General features: G+C 37.2%; 1 protein-coding gene across 3 annotated transcripts in view; it reads right to left on the minus strand.

Moving 5' to 3' along the window:
* The window catches only part of LOC122812232 (adhesion G protein-coupled receptor E2-like), a 1,489,088-nt gene that overhangs the window by 287,574 nt on the left and 1,183,656 nt on the right, over positions 1-17,858 (minus strand). For all 3 annotated transcript variants that reach the window (XM_044084588.1, XM_044084589.1, XM_044084587.1), the window contains one exon: positions 14,694-14,785. In XM_044084588.1, the coding sequence (XP_043940523.1) occupies positions 14,694-14,785 (92 nt within the window). The remainder of the gene's footprint in view (positions 1-14,693; positions 14,786-17,858) is intronic.

The following is a 17,858-nucleotide window of genomic DNA, read 5'->3' on the forward strand; positions in this document are numbered from 1 at the left end:
TTAAAAGCACATTTATTTAGGATGGCGCAGTACTGCAGTGGCAGTGGTGTCACCTCACACCAAGAGGTTGTCTGGTTTGACTCTCAGCTGGAGTGCCTTCTGTGCAGAGTCTGCATGCTCTCCCTGCATTTGTGTGGGTTTTCTCTGGGTGCTCCAGTTTCCTCCCGTGTTACAAAAGACATGTATGCAGAGCATTTCTTCCCGTGCCTCTGCTGAAAATTGGCTCTGTTCCAAGTTGGAATTTTAATAAATAAATTAGTTGTGTTAAATCATTCGTGTTTAGATATGTTGTCCTTAGATCAAATGAAAATTAGTCTGATTGCCTGGTTAACAGGGATATTCAATACATGTTTAAAATGAAATGGTTTATATAGATAGATAAACAGACATAGTACTTCTGGGACCAGTGAATTTTTCCACTAGCCTTCAGTTATGCCTCAAATTGAAAGAAAGCTAGCCTTGCCTAATGTTTTGACTAGTTCATCCACATAGAGCACAGGATATGAGTAGAATCTGGAGATGCTGTTTAGTTTTTGAAGTTACTGCAAAATCTAATAGATCCATTAGGCTTGGGGATCCATACAATGGAGTTATTGCACTTACTTTCAGATTCCTCTCCATTCTCAAGTTGAGTATTTCATGTACCTCTTTCTTAATTCCTAGTTGCTGATATTCTATTATCTGCTATGGTAATAGAGTTACCTTTCTAACATGCAGAGTTCCAATATCATGCTAGATAAAATTGATACTGCAAAACAATTCTGAAAATGCATCTCTGTTCCTCCATATATTTCTGTGACAGTGATAGTGACTTGTCTACTGTGCCTTAAGAATGCATGGAGGACCTTAACTCTTTCTGCAAAATACTCAGTACAGATACTCAAGTTCCCCTCTAAGGTTTCAGAACACTGATGTGGTATATCTGTTCTGGTTTCCTTTTTCAAGGTTGCTTCACATTATAATATGCTTTGCTTGATTTTTCCATAAATTCAAAATGTCCTTGACACTTTGCAAGGATCTTCTTTTTCTCAGCAATGAAAACCGAAATAAATACCAGTAAGCAAATAACCACATCTGGATTCCAAAGTACTTCACATAACTAAGTCCAATGTCCAAACAACAAAACCAGGAGTACACCATCAATGAATTTTATTATACTAAATTATAGAAAACGCAAAGCTTTCTAGCAAAGCTCTTTATCAATGCACAAAAACACAGCCATAAAATTTAAAATTACAACAACAACCAGCCTATCAAAGACCATATAAAGAGCACATGATATAACAAAGATATGAATGAAAGTCACTTGATTTGCATTATTAAAATTCAAATACTTGATTAAAATATATAAATACGTGTCAAAAATATATACATCTTAGTACATATTAAAAACATATTATAAACATAAATACCTTTCCCTTGCTTTGACATCTCTAAGCCATGCAGTTATATTGTATGTTCTTTGCTGTATTTTTTCTGCCCATTCTATACATTCTTTTACTATAGAAACTATAGGCATTATTATTCTTAATCTCTCCTTTTAGGTTGTAAAATACTGTCAAACTTTTAAGGTTGTTATTTTCCTCTACCCATATTTCCTGCCCTATCTAGTAAGCCTTGCGGGTGTCTGTCATATAGCAATTCAAATGGAGTGAATACAATTGAAGCTTGGGGGTTTCTCCCTCAAAACAAGGAGTAAATATGATATATAGCATTTAAAATAAATTAGTTCAGAATGATCTGCTTTTTGTTTGTTTACAGACATAGGCATAATATTATGTGAGGCCATGCTATTTGCCCATAGCTCAAGCTAGTAAGATTTAGAGTTTGTTGCTTCAAAAAAAATTGCAAACATTTTACTTAAAAACAAACGCATTTCAAATGATTTAGTATTGCTCAAAGACACCCAGTTCTTAACTTACTAGGAACAGCACTTTTAAATGTGTCTGTCATGGAAATACTTTGTGACTATCAACATGGAACTATGACTTTTTGCATGCAGAGCCAATAAAAAGGATATTTTAAGGGAAGTTAAAGGACACTGCCTGCATCAGCACAAAGGATGGACTATTAATTGTTGTTCTGCTTGTTTTCTACATGATAGCTGCAAGTTATAACATAAAAAATTCTTCTAAATGAAATTTAAAGGTCATACTGCTAAACGCTAGGAGTCTTAGCATGAAACTGCACTCATTGCAAGCATTCCTTGCCCTGGAGGATGCTGACATTTGTGCAGTCAGTGAAAACTGGTCAAAGCTGTGGAGAGCACCCCAGCCTTACCAGGTTACTCATCCTACCATACTTTCAGACCCCAAATGGAGGGCTACAAAGCCAAAGGAGGTGGAGTTTCAATATTTATCAAAGACATACCCACCTCCAGGCTGGTCAAATGGTATGACACACAGGAGACACTCCAAGTGCAGCTAACTGTTGACAAAAGACCTATTCAAATCATAACTAGCTACAGACCCCCAACCATGACTCAAGACACCCACTCCACCTATCCTGACTTACTTGAAACCATCAAAATTCAACCCTGTACCCCGATCCTGGGTGACTTTAACTACCCAACCGTAGAGAGGAAGACCTATTCTAGCCTAAACATGAATGCTCAGAGATTCCTTGACTTTGTCAATCCCAGTGCATTGGATCAGTTGGTCAACACCCCTGCGAGAGGTGAAAATATCCTGGACCTGGTACTAACCAACATGAGTAGCCACTGTAGAATCCCTACAGTGCCATCCTCCTTGGTAAGATCTGACCATAAAGAGATCACATTCGAAGTCACCATCTCCCCTGACCTCTCCTTGGCAGGGTCAAACAAAAAAAAACTTTCCAAACCTGACTATAATCTCCTGACAGGAGGGATAAGCAGCTTCTCAGCCACCATCTCTTCAGTAGGAAATAGCACTAATGTCCAAGTCTACACCAAAAAACTGTATGAGCACCTACATAGCTGTATGTACTCAGCAATACCTGACAGGACCAAATCATCTTCCTCAAAGAAGAGTAAACCTGTCTGGTGGACAGCAGCATTAAACAAACTGTATAATAAAAGGAAAAAATTGCTGTCCAGGACCAAGAAGGAGCAGGTTTCATGTTGGAAGCAATCTCTCCTTTGTCTGAACAAGCAAATAAGGACACTGGTGAAATCCTCTAAGGCTAACTTTGAGTCCAAATTGGCCACATCAGCTAAGGACAATCACAAGGCCTTCTTCACATATGTCTGCAGTCTGAATGGTAACATCCAAATCTGCTCTGAAATGGTGGTCAATAACACCACATACACAAATGCCATAGATACAGAAACCTACTGGCGGACGGGTTCAGTGAACACTTCACACACCTGTTCCTCCCATCAGTAGACCAGGACATCCCCAGCACCTGTCCCCCTCTTCTCTTCACCAGGGAGCAGGTGTTTAATGACCTCTCAAAGGCAAAAAATACAGTCTCCGTGGGATCCCACAACATTCCTGGCTGTATCCTAAATGAACTCAGGCATGAGCTGTCAACTCCATTAGGCACCCTGATCAACCAAAGCCTGAGAAAAGGCTTCATCCCAGCTGAATGAAGGACAGCCACTGTGATCCTTCTACACAAAGGTGGGGTGTTCACTGACCTAGGCAATTATAGGCCCATCAGCCTAACTAACCTGATCTACAAGACCATGGACCACATTATCATGGACCTAATAAACAAGGACATTGGCAATTTCCAATCACTTGACCCCACACAGTTTGGTTTTGTCAAAGGGAAATCATGCCTGTTAAAATTGGTCGACTTCTTTGAAACAGTCACCAAAGCCATGGATGAAAGGAAGATGGTGTACACTGCCTGCCTTGACCTAATCAAAGCCTTTGACACTATTCCCCACTCCAGCATAATAGATAAACTCTTTCAGCTAGGCATCAACCCATATGAAAGGAAGCCACCTCTAGTAGTAGGCCAGTAATGAGCAGTGTACCCCAAGGATCAGTCTTGGGGCCTGTACTGTTTGGGATATACTTTTCTGAGGTGCAAGCCAACACCATTGGTCTGTGGCTGACCAAATTTGCAGATGACTGCAAGCTGGGTGCTGTCTTAAATTCCCCTAGTGATGTGAACATCCTCCAAGAGGGCCTTACCCAAACAAATGACTGGTGCCAGAAGCATGGCCTCAAACTGAATGCCAAGGAATGCATCATTATGCCTTTTGGGGAAAATGGAGTCTCCACTAATCATCACATTAATAACAATGTACTAAGCACACAATCAGACATGAGGGACTTGGGCATCAAGGTTGATAGCAACCTGAGTTTTCACCACCATGTTGCCTCCATTGTACTGAAAGCTTTCTACATGGCCCACCTCTTAAGTAAGGGTATTTCATCCAGGAACAAGGAGGTCATAACATCCCTGTGCTCCTCCCTTATCAGTCCCATTATTGAGTACAATGCCCCTTTCATCATGTACCATGTCAAGCACATACAGAAGCTGGAGAGACCACAGAAGTTCTTGACCAGGAAAATCCAGGGTCACAAGCACCTGTCCTATACTGATAAGCTAAAAGCCCTATCCATCTACTCAGTCTCATACAGACTGCTCAGAGGGGACCTGTGTCTGGCATACAAGGCTATCTCAGACCCAGCCTTGATGGAGTTGCTGCATATCTGTAAGTCAAAATCCACTTGTGCAACCTGCATGTAAGGCCTCAACCTGGTCGGATAGATTTTTGTCCCAAAGACTCCCCCATCTATGGAATAGACTCCCTCTCCATGTCAAGCATAGTACCTCTCTAGCCCTTTTTAAGAAGAACCTGAACAACTGGATGGGAAACAGAAAATACACCCCTGGGATCCCACCTGTGTTCCTGCTGGACAGGGGAAACAGGTGCTAACTTTGTGGGAACATGTGCAAAAGTCTTGGCTAGGCTTATAAGGGCCTCCAGACCAATGGCCTAGTATCATCCTATGAACCTAAGTTTTGCTTCTTCCATTTTTTGTAAAACAAATGTTTACTTTATATTTTAATAAACGTCCAAAGATATTTTTTTTTATTATTTTTAATCTTTCATCTGTTGAGCCATTCAAAAGTGGAGTTTGACTTACATACTTTCGTTTCACTTTTCTGTTACACTCCAAGTGCTCACACCATCCCATAAGAAGTTTCGCTTCAAAATTTGGTGGAAGGGGGTTTCACTTTAATAAGGAAACAAACCTGTTGCAGTTGTTGTTGATATTAATATATACTTTTTTAACATGTGGGTACAAGAAGGAAGAAAGGAAGCTAATGTCTAACGGCATTTGCTGTAAGTGTTGCAGTTGTTGTTGGTATTAATATATACTTTTAACATGCAGTACAAGAAGGAAAAAAGTAAGCTAATGTCTAACAGCATTTGCTCTAAGTGTTGCAGTTGTCGTTGATATTAATATATACATTTAACATGTGGGTACAAGAAGGAAGAAAGGAAGCTAATGTCTAACAGCATTTGTTCTAAGTGTTGCAGTCATTGTTGATATTAACATATACTTTTAACATGTGGGTACAAGAAGGAAGAAAGGAAGCTAATGTCTAACGGCATTTGCTCTAAGTGTTGCAGTTGTTGTTGATATTAATATATACATTTAACATAGGGGTACAAGAAGGAAGAAAGGAAGCTAATGTCTAACTGCATTTGTTCTAAGTGTGATTATGGAAATGATTGTAATCAGGTCATATCTGAAGCTGAAGATAGTGTAAAGAATTTGAGGATAGATTTTAACTTAGAATAAGTTACCATGAATTGAAAGAGTTGACAAACTGGATGCATTAGATGAAAAAAAAACTGGCAAACAGAACATTAAAAGTATGTAATAAGCAGGTGAAGGACAGCATAAGGAACATAAGAGGATCATTTTTCATTGTCATAAAACAGAGGGTAGCTGTAAGGTAAGACCCAAAGCTGAAAATCAAGCAAGCTACACTGCTACCATGTCTCATTAGGAGAAAATGTTTAAAAGATCCAGGTGTTTCTGAAACCTGCATTGAAACCCCCTTTCCAAAATATTATGGATATTGAGAAGCAGACATCTAGGATTCAGATGGAAGATAATGCTGAAATAGTTACTTGCTATTACACTTTTGTGCCTAAAACAACAGAATATAAGGATGCATTTATTACAGGAAGAACATCTGATATAACAGCATCTCTGGACATAAACAGAACACTTAAAAGGTTACACAGAACAAAAATATTTTAGATGCTAAGTTATTAGAAGGATCTAACATCCAAAGATCTGACAAACTGGTAGAGACAGGGGTTAATTTTAGCTGGGCTTGGTATTTATCACCCAACAAGGATACAGACAGCTTTGAAGAAACAAACAAAAAGTTAATGATAAAACAATTTATTCAAATGATTCGAGAGCTGGATACAGCCACCAAGCCCAAGGGCTGTGAAAAAAGGAAACACTATGGGGCATACTGTTCATCTGATATTGGATAAAAAGCATCCGCTAAAGTCAGAAAAAGAGGAACATAAGTGAAGCATTGCATTTGCAGTATCTCACAAACAAGAAAAAAGGAAGAAAGGTAGTATAGAATGTTGGCATTTAACCACAGAAAACAAAGGGATGGTGATCCAGAACATAAGGAGATTAGATCAACGTTTTTATGCTTCTATTTCAGACAAGAATGTCATTAAAAAAGAGTGCCTAGGATGGTAGAATGAGAGAGTAAAAAAAGCAGAAAACTAGAATGGCCAGTATAGCAGATGTTAGTGATTCCACACTGAAACCAGCCTATAAGGCATATAATTTTGCCCAGAGAAGTAGCTATTGTAGATGAAGATCTATGGCCATTTTTAAACTGCAAATGGTTGAAGATTCAAATGCAAGTTAATTCTTTCATGGAGCTTTGTGTAATGGAACCAGTAATATCCGATGGAAATAGAAATCTTATACAGATGGAAATAAGCAGTAGTGGTTCAGAACTCAATGAACTTCACAGGAGGGTTACAAAAAGTGGTAGAAACACATTACAGTCCTTTAAGAAAATAGCTGGAGGAATCTGAAGATAGGCTGCCATCAAATCCATTATTTCAGGAAAAGTCTGGAAAATCAGGACTAACAGTGATGGTGAAGATGTTAGTGCACTTAGCACTAATATTCCTAATTCCAGTTGATGGGATGAGCCTCCAGCTAGCCTGGCATTTTTAGCCCTGCTATCTTTTGGGAAAGATGGTAGACTTGGGTGGATGGGATGCCCAGGGGAAAAAAATGTAAAATATAGGGCCTACTGCATTTGGTATTGAATGTAAGTTTCCTTCTAAGACTGAGGGATGTAATTCTATCAACTGTATTTGATGTTTTTTAGACCTCTGCCTAGCAAGGATGTCCACTTCGAAAATAGAGTTAGATGCTATTTTTGTATAATGATCTCTAGAATGGAGGTACTGGCAGAAAAGAAGAATGTAATGGATATGGTGAATCAGATCTTGATGCAGGGCCATCAAACTCATGTGTGAACTGTAATTAATTTAACATAGCAAACCTAAATAGTTAAAGTATCTGGTGGGAGTTCAGATGAGAGTCTAAAGCAAACACTAATGCAAGTATAAAATCAATGGCAGTAATAAAACAAACCCCATGGGTGGCAGTTCTTTACATATGCTAGGCTATTCAGGATTAGGAAAATAAACAGATTATTCTTAAAGGTAATTGACGTTGTAATAGCAACATTTGGCCAGTAAAAAATGTCTCATTGTGTATGGAGAGGGATTTGACTCTAGCAGTGAAAAAATGTACAACACAAGTAGCACATTCAGCTCTTTGTATGCCTGATTTTGTGATATTACTTGATTCAAATGTAAAATGATTAACAGTGTCAGATTTAGCAAATTGATTCTTTGCAGTGCATTTCAATCATGAGACAACTCTACACTTTGTTTTTGTATTCCAAAATCACATTTTTATGACTAGCTTGCCACAGGGTTTTCGTATCTCTTTTGATTATTTTCATGAAATATTGGGAAGGGTATTGTATACTCTAAACTTGGAAATAAAGTGTTGCAATACAATTATGATATTTTGATTCAAACTGAGAACATAGAAGTGATTTTACACAGATTGTGTGCAGCTTCATTAGAAGAAGGTTTTGCACTGAATCCTGATAAGTTGCAATTGTGCACTTCACAGGTTTAGTTTGTAGGACTGGAAATATTGACTTATAGGCATAAGCCAATCTTGCAAGGAGTAGAAGAGCTCCAGGAGGTACCTCTTCCAGATATAAGTACTGATCTTAGGAAATGTATGGATTTGGTTACGCATCTGGTTACACATCTGGTGAATTTTACTAGGGGAATTTATAAATAATTATGCAAACCTACTACAGCTATTGAATGAATTGTTAAGAGATGCAAAAAAGGGAACCAATAGTGCATAACTGGCATAAGAACCTGGACAAAGGTTTTCAAAAAAAAATTGGCTGATGCTGGTATTCTATTTTTTTTTTTCTCTGAACAGCAGCCCTTTTACATTCAAGTTCATGGGAATAATTACAGTATCTCAGAAATATTTTGACAACAGTGGTAAAGACAGGTAGTCAAAGGCATGAACATTCAGTTAAGGCCTGTTGAGTATTTCAGTAAAATATTTTCGCAAATAGAAAAGGGATGTATCCAATATGTAGAAAAGAATGCTAGATGCCCATTGGGCAATAAATCAGACAAAATTTATTATTACATTTGCACCAGACTACTTGATTAAGTTATTGTCAAAATAACCCAAAGTTATAAGCAATGATACGTATGCATGGCATTGGCTGGACTTTGAAGATAAAAACATAGAAGTAGAGTAAGGAGCAAAATATACCTTGTCGTGGCTTATGCAGTACAATGGTGCGTGGCTTGACTGTGTAACCGAACAGGTGTAATGGTAAAAATGAATGCATATGTTACATTGTTAAGAAGTAGTCAGACTGACTTTTCAACATGTTTAATCTTTCATAAGCTCAGTTGTGAATAAAAAATCCTAGCCTGCTGCCTTTGAGTTCTGTTTCCTATTGGTACATATTGTTCAAACATCGTTGGACAGGAGAAAAGGCAGTAAGCCATTCTTTCACCTGAGTGAAATCTCCAGCAAGGTGTCCTGCTAATTTATGTGAGTAATGAACAGATATTGTAAGTTAAGTAGGTTTAGTATATCCCCACATTTCACTCCTGCAGGACTGTGGAAGCCATCACCAAAATGTCACATGACTTTTCCATTTTTTTGAGCACAAAAGGAGTCAATGAGAGTACTAGAGGTAGGGACTGCTCTGTAACAGAAAAGTCTTTTTATCTAACATAATAATCCTTTTCCTGGCATGGATTCTCATGCAGACCCAAGACTAACAGGCAATATGTGATCTGTTACATGTTTTTACAAAAGATAAGAGATGTTCAGTATTCACGGAGAAAGAAACAGAACAAAATAGTGCATCATTTTTTAAAGTGAAACTATCTTGTTAAAGGAACCACCACATAAATTAATTCCATTCTATTGCCAGTGCTACTGCAGGAAATTAGTCTGATAGAGTACAGGTAGCCTGGAATCCCAGTCCACAGTTTTACAGAAACCTATATTCTCTTACCTAAATTCTCCATAAATTTAATAACTTTTCTTCAACATGTAGCATAAAGCCAACCAGAAAGCTATTTCTGTGGACATAAAAAATCAGGTTTATTTTCAGTGATGAAATACAATATACTTTTCTACTGCCTGAGGAGCAACAGCAATGAAAATAAATAGTTGTTATACACAGTTGTTATACACAGTTATTACATGAAATAATCAGTCTATGCAGTTAGTTCAGCTCCCTTTTTGGTTGATGTTTGCTTCCTTGAAGGACTTCACCTAATAACTCCACTCCCTGCACCTTGTCAGCCAAGTCATTCTGTAAGGGCATTCTCTGATTAAGTGAGAGCCTTCCAGGACATCTGTTTTTGCCTGGCAATCCCTATCAGCCTATCTTTTTCCTTCAGCAGCAAAAGTCAGGTGGTAGGGAATTTGCTTGTCCTACAGCACAGCCTATTCTCTCCCTGGGTAAAAGATCCTCTCACCTTCAACAGTTCATTGATCTGGGCTACATGCTGCCTTCCCAGCAGGGTATGTCTCTGCATGCAGAATCTCCTCAGCTTGTGTGTCTGAACCACAGCAGTTCATACTCTCTAGGCTCATGCTTCACAGATATAACAGTGTTTCAAGAAGGTGTCACTGAAGTGATGAGTCTGAGCAATCTCCCTTCCCCCATGGTAGTTGAGCTGGAAATTGGCAAATGAGACATTGGCTGACTAAAAAAGAGTAGGCCATGGCAATGAAAACTGGGACTTGGGATATGAAATGCCACTTCTGTACTGGGAAAGGTGCAAGACCTTGAGCAAGACATTAATATTTACCTGATAGATTTAGTTTCCCTTATCTCTACATCCAATACTGATTATAGAAATATACTTGGATAGGTATTTCTAGTGTTTTAGAGCTGGATTTAAAAGAGACAGCAGGCAGTTGCATGCTATTCAGTTGGAGATTTGTGACAGTAAATGAGAAGGTCACCTCAATGAAATATTAAGGTGCAAGAGGAAAATTTTTGTCTGTGGTTTGTGCATGCACATCTAATAGTTATTCAGAGTACTCCCTCTTCTAAGAGATTGTGCTTGCAGTGTTCAATAAAGTTTCACCATTGAATTCTGTAGTTCTACAGGTAAACTTCAATGTTCATATGGGGAGTGAAAGACATGCCTGTAAGGTAAGATTAGGAGTAGCACCATAGTTAATCCATAGCTGAGTTGTGAATTGTTTTTGGACTTGTGTACTAGTTAGTCACAGATTGCCCATTACAAGCACCATGTTTGAACACTAGGATTCTCATAAGTACACTTGGCACTAGAATACATTGAACCAAAGATCGACACTTGACTTTGTAGCCACATCATCAGACCTGAGACACCTGGGTCCAGAGATGTGGTGAGTTGTCAGCTGATCACCATTTTTGTAATTGCCTCGATCAGATGCCTGGAGATGTATAGCTGAACAGACTCAAAGTCCTGATGAAGTCTATTGATGAAAGCGCTTAACTTTGTTTTGGAAATAAAAGTTTTTTATCCAAGTGTGGTCAAGTCTCAACAGTGAATTATTCCAGTTGTTCCTTCACTTTTGGATTTTTTTTGTGTTTTATTAGTTACAAGTTTTTATTGTACAGTGAACACAAAGTCTTAAGCTTGTGTTGAGCATGTGCAGGACCAGGACTGGTTAAGATGTTATTTAAGCAGTGGTTTAAAACTATTGAGTTTGCTTGAGAGTATTATTTCTGTGGGGATTGTTATGATGTGAAGTATTGCCAGCTATGCCAAGAGAAGTAGGGCAGTGGATGTGTAATATATGCCAGCATTGATAGCTGGAATTTTGTAAAGAATTAAATGTCATTTGTATATCAAACTGATTTGTACAGATGCTTGTACTGAAAAATGTATTTGTAAAGCTGCTTGTTTTTAAAAAATGTATCAACAGTGGGTTCTGACTGTATCGCAACTGATTAAATGTATATGTTTTAACAGAGGAAACTGGAAGACAAGAGGTTAAGCTAAGCACCAGCTAACTGTTAGAAAATAGTAAGAAATTACATTACTGGGCTTACGCCATAATGATATTATCTTACATCTCTCAGTACAGCCAGAGACAAAAAGTCTGTACTAGGAAGCTTCCTGCATTGTCATGGGGTGAACTAAATGCTACTTTGGAAGGGTGGAGGTTTGAAATCGTTTTATGACTAACAGGAGCTGCAGCAGATCTTAGCAAGGCTATTGTTGTGTGTATTATTGAAAAATAGGTACTAGATCCTGGCAGTTTCTACCAGTGGAGTATTGGATGGGAACCAGAAGTCAAATGACCAGATGTATGTGATTTAATTTTGTAATCCCTCCACAAAAATAATGTTTAATACTAGGTGAGACTGAAGTCTCAGAGACATACCTCTCAACTTTTTTATAGCAAGGAATCTGGACAAAGCCATTTATAAAAGTGGGACAAAAGCCAAAAGTTGCAACAATTTTTTAATATTGCACTTACAAACTTAGAAAGGTGATAGAATAACAGGTTTTGCTTTAGCATGAATTTTCTGAAGGGTATGAAGTCTGAAACTCAAATGCCTGTCATTATTTTCTAACTTCAGTCTTTAATGACTTCTTACTAATTTGCCAGAAAACCATAATTTTATGAAAAACAGACCAAAAATATGAGGCAAAAATCTGGACATTCTGCAAAAATCTGTACAGTTGAGAGGTATGCTCAGAGCAGTCTATTTTTTAATCTGACAAAGAAAGAGTTGTCACCTACTTCATCTTGCCTTGCTCTAGTATGTAACTGAGGACTAATAATCCTTTAGATCAATCAGGAAAATATAGTGAGATTAGTTAAGTGTTATTTTTCTGTAACTGTGTGAACCTGTCCACCTGTGTTATTTTTCATATTCCTGTGATTGAAATTCTGGTGTTTATTGTAAACAGATATTTAGAATGTTTATGTTCTTATATTGTTTATTATTAAATCTATTTAAACTTTTCATTGTGGCTGGTCCTTTAACGAATATTTTAACCTTTAAGAGTACTATATCTATTAGAGACACTGTGGCCACTCCTGAAAGCCTGGCTATTTTGTCAACATTACCATTTGTATTAATATTAATTTCAGTAAATATAATTGGGTACCCTTGGAAGAGCCTTAGAGTAGCTGGCTTTGGGGGGTGTGGCAGCAGTGTAACTACCTTATATGCTGAGTAGAAGGGGGAATAGCTAGCAAATCTATGCCAGCCTTTCCTGTGTGTGTGTGTGTGTGTGTGTGTGTGTGTGTGTGTGTGTGTGTGTGTGTGTGTGTGTGTGTGTGTGTGTGTGTGTGTGTGAATCAAAAATCAAAGTGTGTGTGTGTGTGTGTGTGTGTGTGTGTGTGTGTGTGTGTGTGTGTGTGTGTGTGTGTGTGTGTGTGTGTGTGTCAGCTACATGCAGCAGGGATGTGAAGAACTGGTTTCACAGATAGGGTGCTGGAGGACTTGGATTGGACACTTGGCTGAGGACTTAACTCAACAGCTATGCCAGTTGGGAGCCTTAATGGGGATCTGGGGAGAGACAGAGATAGAAACCCAGACCCCAGGCTGAGCGCCTTACCTTTGTGCTGTTCAGGGAAATTGTGCTTGATGCGAAGAGCTGCATCTGAAAATACTGGGTATATCCATATTTGTTCCAAGTGAATGTCCCTCTCCAGTGTCAGTAGTGAGGATTGAGGCTCCTTGATTATTGACCCAGAGCAGGGATGACACAGGGATATTATTCCAGAGTTTCAAAATGTACTGGGAGTAGAGCAAGTCTCCTGCAACATTATTTGACTTATTTATATTAAGAATTTGTTAAAAGAGTGAAGGTCCCTTGCTGAACAGTAAGGCAATAGTATGTTTTGTAGTGCAGGGCATTTTTTTCTGGATGATGAATGAGTTTGTGTTGAGTAGTTAGTTGTGAATATGATAGCTGTGTAATACAAGCCAGTGTAATTGCTTTAAGCTATGAGAATGGTGGATCCTATGAGGAAGATTGGCGGAAAATTTTGTTATTTTCTTGTAGCAGGAGGCTTGTTTCTTTCTTTGAGTATTTAAGTTTGTTAGGATAGTGCTGTATAAGATTGTTGGATACCAGAAGATGGTGCTAGAGTTTTTCTTGAAGTATCTGTAAGGAATCCATTGATCCTATAAAGGGAGCCTAGTTTCTGGTGTGTAGATTTAATGATGTGGAGTATATACTGGTCATATTTCCTATTGTGAAGGAGAGTTAGCGATGACTCAGCAAATGGAACTGAAAATGGTTTACAGTGAGGTTGTGTTATTTTGGATGTAGGAGCAATAATGGGAAGACATTGTTCAAGTTGGGAGAGCATCACTCCTATAACAATAATGGTTCTTGCAGAGGATAATGGGAAATGAGAGATATGTTGGCATAGAAGAGCCAGACATTAATTTTTGTCCATGTTTTTCCTATCTGAGATCAAAAGTTGAATGGCTGGTCAAGCAGAGCTCTAGATATTTGAAGGAGTCAGTTGTGTCAGTGATGAGGTTGTTTAGGCCTGATGTGGTGAGACTGCTTATACAGTTTCTGAGTCTTTTCTATGCCTTAACCTCCATTATTAATATAGTTTATCTTTCTGAATTTTGAAATTCTTTTCTAGTTTTCACACTCCCTTAACTCTCTTTCAAGTGACTGGAAATGCACATTTTTACTACACCATATATGACACAGCTGTTTCCTACTTATATTTTTATACAGCTCCTTAATATTTATACTTTTTTAAAATTTTTGCTGTCATAATCAGTAACTTTTGTACTGCAGCTGAGACATTTGTGTCTGCAGTCATCCCTTCACTTAAAAGACTGAGTTCAGCTGATTTAGATGCACCTGAGCATGGGCACCATTGTAGACAAAGTCACATCTTTTGTTAAGAGCCTATTATGTCTTTCCAAGGCTCAACATACTTTAGTCCACAATCAGTTTTCTTTCTTCACATATATTATTAACCCTTTTAACCATTATTAACCCTTTTAACTATACTCATATGATTATATCTTGAAATATATGTCCATTTTATTTTAATATCACAGACATTAGGAAGTACTGAAAAAAAGAACATAAAGCCATGTGAGTAAGTCTTATAATTTCTTACTTTGTGTTCTTGATCTTTGATACATCTTTATCGATTGACTGAAAATATTCTCTTAACTCATGGACAGTTTTGATGAATAAAAATATGTTTACCTAGAAAGAAAAAAGACATATTAAAAATACACCAAGGAACATTTTTTTAAACATTACACAACAGGATGATTTTTTGCCTTCCAAGGAAGTGCAACACATTGGAATGTATAACTCCCATGTATGAGTTCAATAGCTACAGTAAGACCTTGATCAGTGTAGCAGCCAAAAGTATTTAAGAGAAGTCTAACATCTGTAATCACCACTATGGAGCCAAACACAGCTCAATAATTTATTTAACTTTCAAAGCTATCACTGAGTCAAATATATTTAATACTGTTTTTCATTTACTTTCTTTATTTTTAAAATGCACCAATCCTATACATTAACAAAATACAGTTTCTTTTTTTCTGCTGACATTACAAGTGATATAAATGACACCCTTCTATGTATTATGAGTGTTTCACGGTTTACTATCATAATTTTGAAAATAAAAAAAAAAGTGTACTTATTAGCAAAGTCTTTCGCCGAAAGTACATAATACCGAAAGTCCCTATTGTCGGAAAACAGCTGTTAATGTCAAAAATGTCGCTCACGACATTTTCAACACTTAACAGCAATCCTACCCTTCTCTTAACTCCCTAACTAGCTAATCTAAAATCCCGAGTATGCAGTGGGGCAAGCTCCCTTGCACCCCCACACCACCCAACTTAATATTCCAACTCTGAGATTGCACTACAGTGAAGGAAAGGGGTGTATTTCCCTAACCGCACTGTACTGCGATCCCTTTACATGAGCGAATGTTATAATTGCAAATGCACAGTCCATTCGCCATTATACCGTTCGCTCATGTAACCTGCCGAAATATGAAGTTTTCGAACATCTGTTGTTCGAATATTTCATAGCCATGCAATTGCACGGTGAAATTTTAATGGTAAACCGTGTTTCACCATGTCAGTGATATGCACATGCAGTGTACACCATTAAACCATTCCCACTGACTTGCATCACTGCAGATAAAAGGAAAAAGATGGAGATGGAAATACACAATACTGTTATTTTAATAAGGTAAGTTGTTTGTTTTTAAAATAATGCAGTTCATAGGTAATTACTATACACTATGTGAGGTGTAAAGGTAATTTACATTTACCCATGGTTGAAAGGCTGTAATTTGGACATTCATGTTTTGCCCTTGTGACTAACAGCTCCGTCTGCCTCCAGAAAACATACATTACCTACACCTGTATATGATGCATAACTATACGTTACAGTGGGTATTTTTGTGTCTGCTATTGAAATGTGCCACACTCGGATCAGAAACTAGATCACTTATCCCATCAAACAGTTTGGCAGCCTCACTAAAATACAGGGCACTGTAGCTAATTAGCATACTAATTAGCATGCTTTTAGAACAAGTAAGAATTTTAAATAGTGCTAAGTAGCAGAACAATGATGAAATAAAGCATTAATTAATGCCATTATAAAATGTAATACGCTGTGACAGAGTTTAGACTAATTTATATATTTACCAACATTAGACTTCATGATCAAACAGTGCCCCAAACTCTAGATAATTATGATTTAGGAACTCAGCGGCAGCAAATACGGACATACGTAAGGCAAAATATTGTAAAATGCAACGCCCAAAAAGGACTCCAGAAAGTAATCAATAAACTTAAAATTGTTACTCTTTATTGAAATTATTTCACCAAAACAATTTATACATATTTAGAATTATATAATTTAATACAAACAGTGATTGCTCCTCTACCATACTGAAATATGTACAATTGATATGCATTGTTATCTAAACTTGTTCTAACACATGTACAATTGTTCAGTATTATTGTATTCAATAAAATATACAATGTCCTTCCGATAAGTCAGAAAAAAAACCAGATGGGGAAAACAGCATCTTGCTATATGTATTTCTATGAAGCAAATACATAAATCTGACTTTGAAGTTACTGCATCTGCTAACAGATTAATGAAATATGTACAAGGATGTGATGCTTAAAAAGAAAAATAATCAGTCTTAGTTTGTAGCTGTAAGCATTTTCTCTTTTATTTGCATGGACACAAATTTACATAAACTACAGATTACAAACCATTAATTTTCACATAAAACAGCACAGATTCATGCTATGAATTCATGATCTCTGATCAAGAAACTCTTTTAAGATCCTTTTGGTTTACTAAGCTGACAGATAACAAAAAGGCATCAAAAATAGCCCAACTGCCAAAATTATAAGTTCATAGGTTCATAGGAGATTACTAAACTAATGTCTCAAGAGGCCTGTTTTACCTACATTTTACCCAGTTTTCTAGTTTGTTGTTGGCCCACATCTGCTCGTAACTGTAAGTGTGCAATTAAGGATACTTCATAGCAAAAGTGATTTATATCTGCAGCCATTGCAAACTGCATTACTAGCATAAGTGGTATATACTAGAAAATATAGATTAAACCATATTACTTTAGGTATGGTAGTTTTTACTTCATCTTTACATGTAATCTCTTTATTACAAACTATATTCCAGAGGATTGCTTCCAAGCAACTACCTGGTTTGTGTATTTTTTCTCTTTGTAAACAGATGTGTATCTTTCAAAAACAATTCAACATTTGTAATACAATTTTATGAATATACTACTGACATGATTATATATATAAACTGACTCTGGGCTCCCTCCCTTAAAGGCAAAGAAGCCAGCAACTATGACTTAAATTTTAATGAGAAGAAATAGTTTTTAATATGATTTTATGCCATAGCACATAAATCAAATAAAAATATACTTTTGTACAGGAATACATATTCTTTTTAGTATTGAAATCACAACAAAAGTTAATAGTTTCATAAGTAATTACTAACCTAATGACCCTAATGGACCTTTTTAAGCCTAGCCATGGCACAGCTCTCATTTTATTGGGGGAGGGGTGTATAGCTTGAGTAAGGATGATTGAACATTTATGAGCTTCTTCTTTCTAATAGGGACATAGTTTGCTGACCAGGGTTACATTTTACAGTTCCACATTCACTGATCCAAGTTGCTGTTTAATAAGTACAGGGAGGAACTCTGCTTCACATGGATGGGAAGCCTGTTACAGAGAAAGAGGTCTCTGAGACATATATCTCTCCT

This window comes from Protopterus annectens, chromosome 9.part0, assembly GCF_019279795.1.
Source record: "Protopterus annectens isolate FY-2018-M chromosome 9.part0, PAN1.0, whole genome shotgun sequence".
NCBI classification, from domain to species: Eukaryota; Metazoa; Chordata; order Ceratodontiformes; family Protopteridae; genus Protopterus; species Protopterus annectens.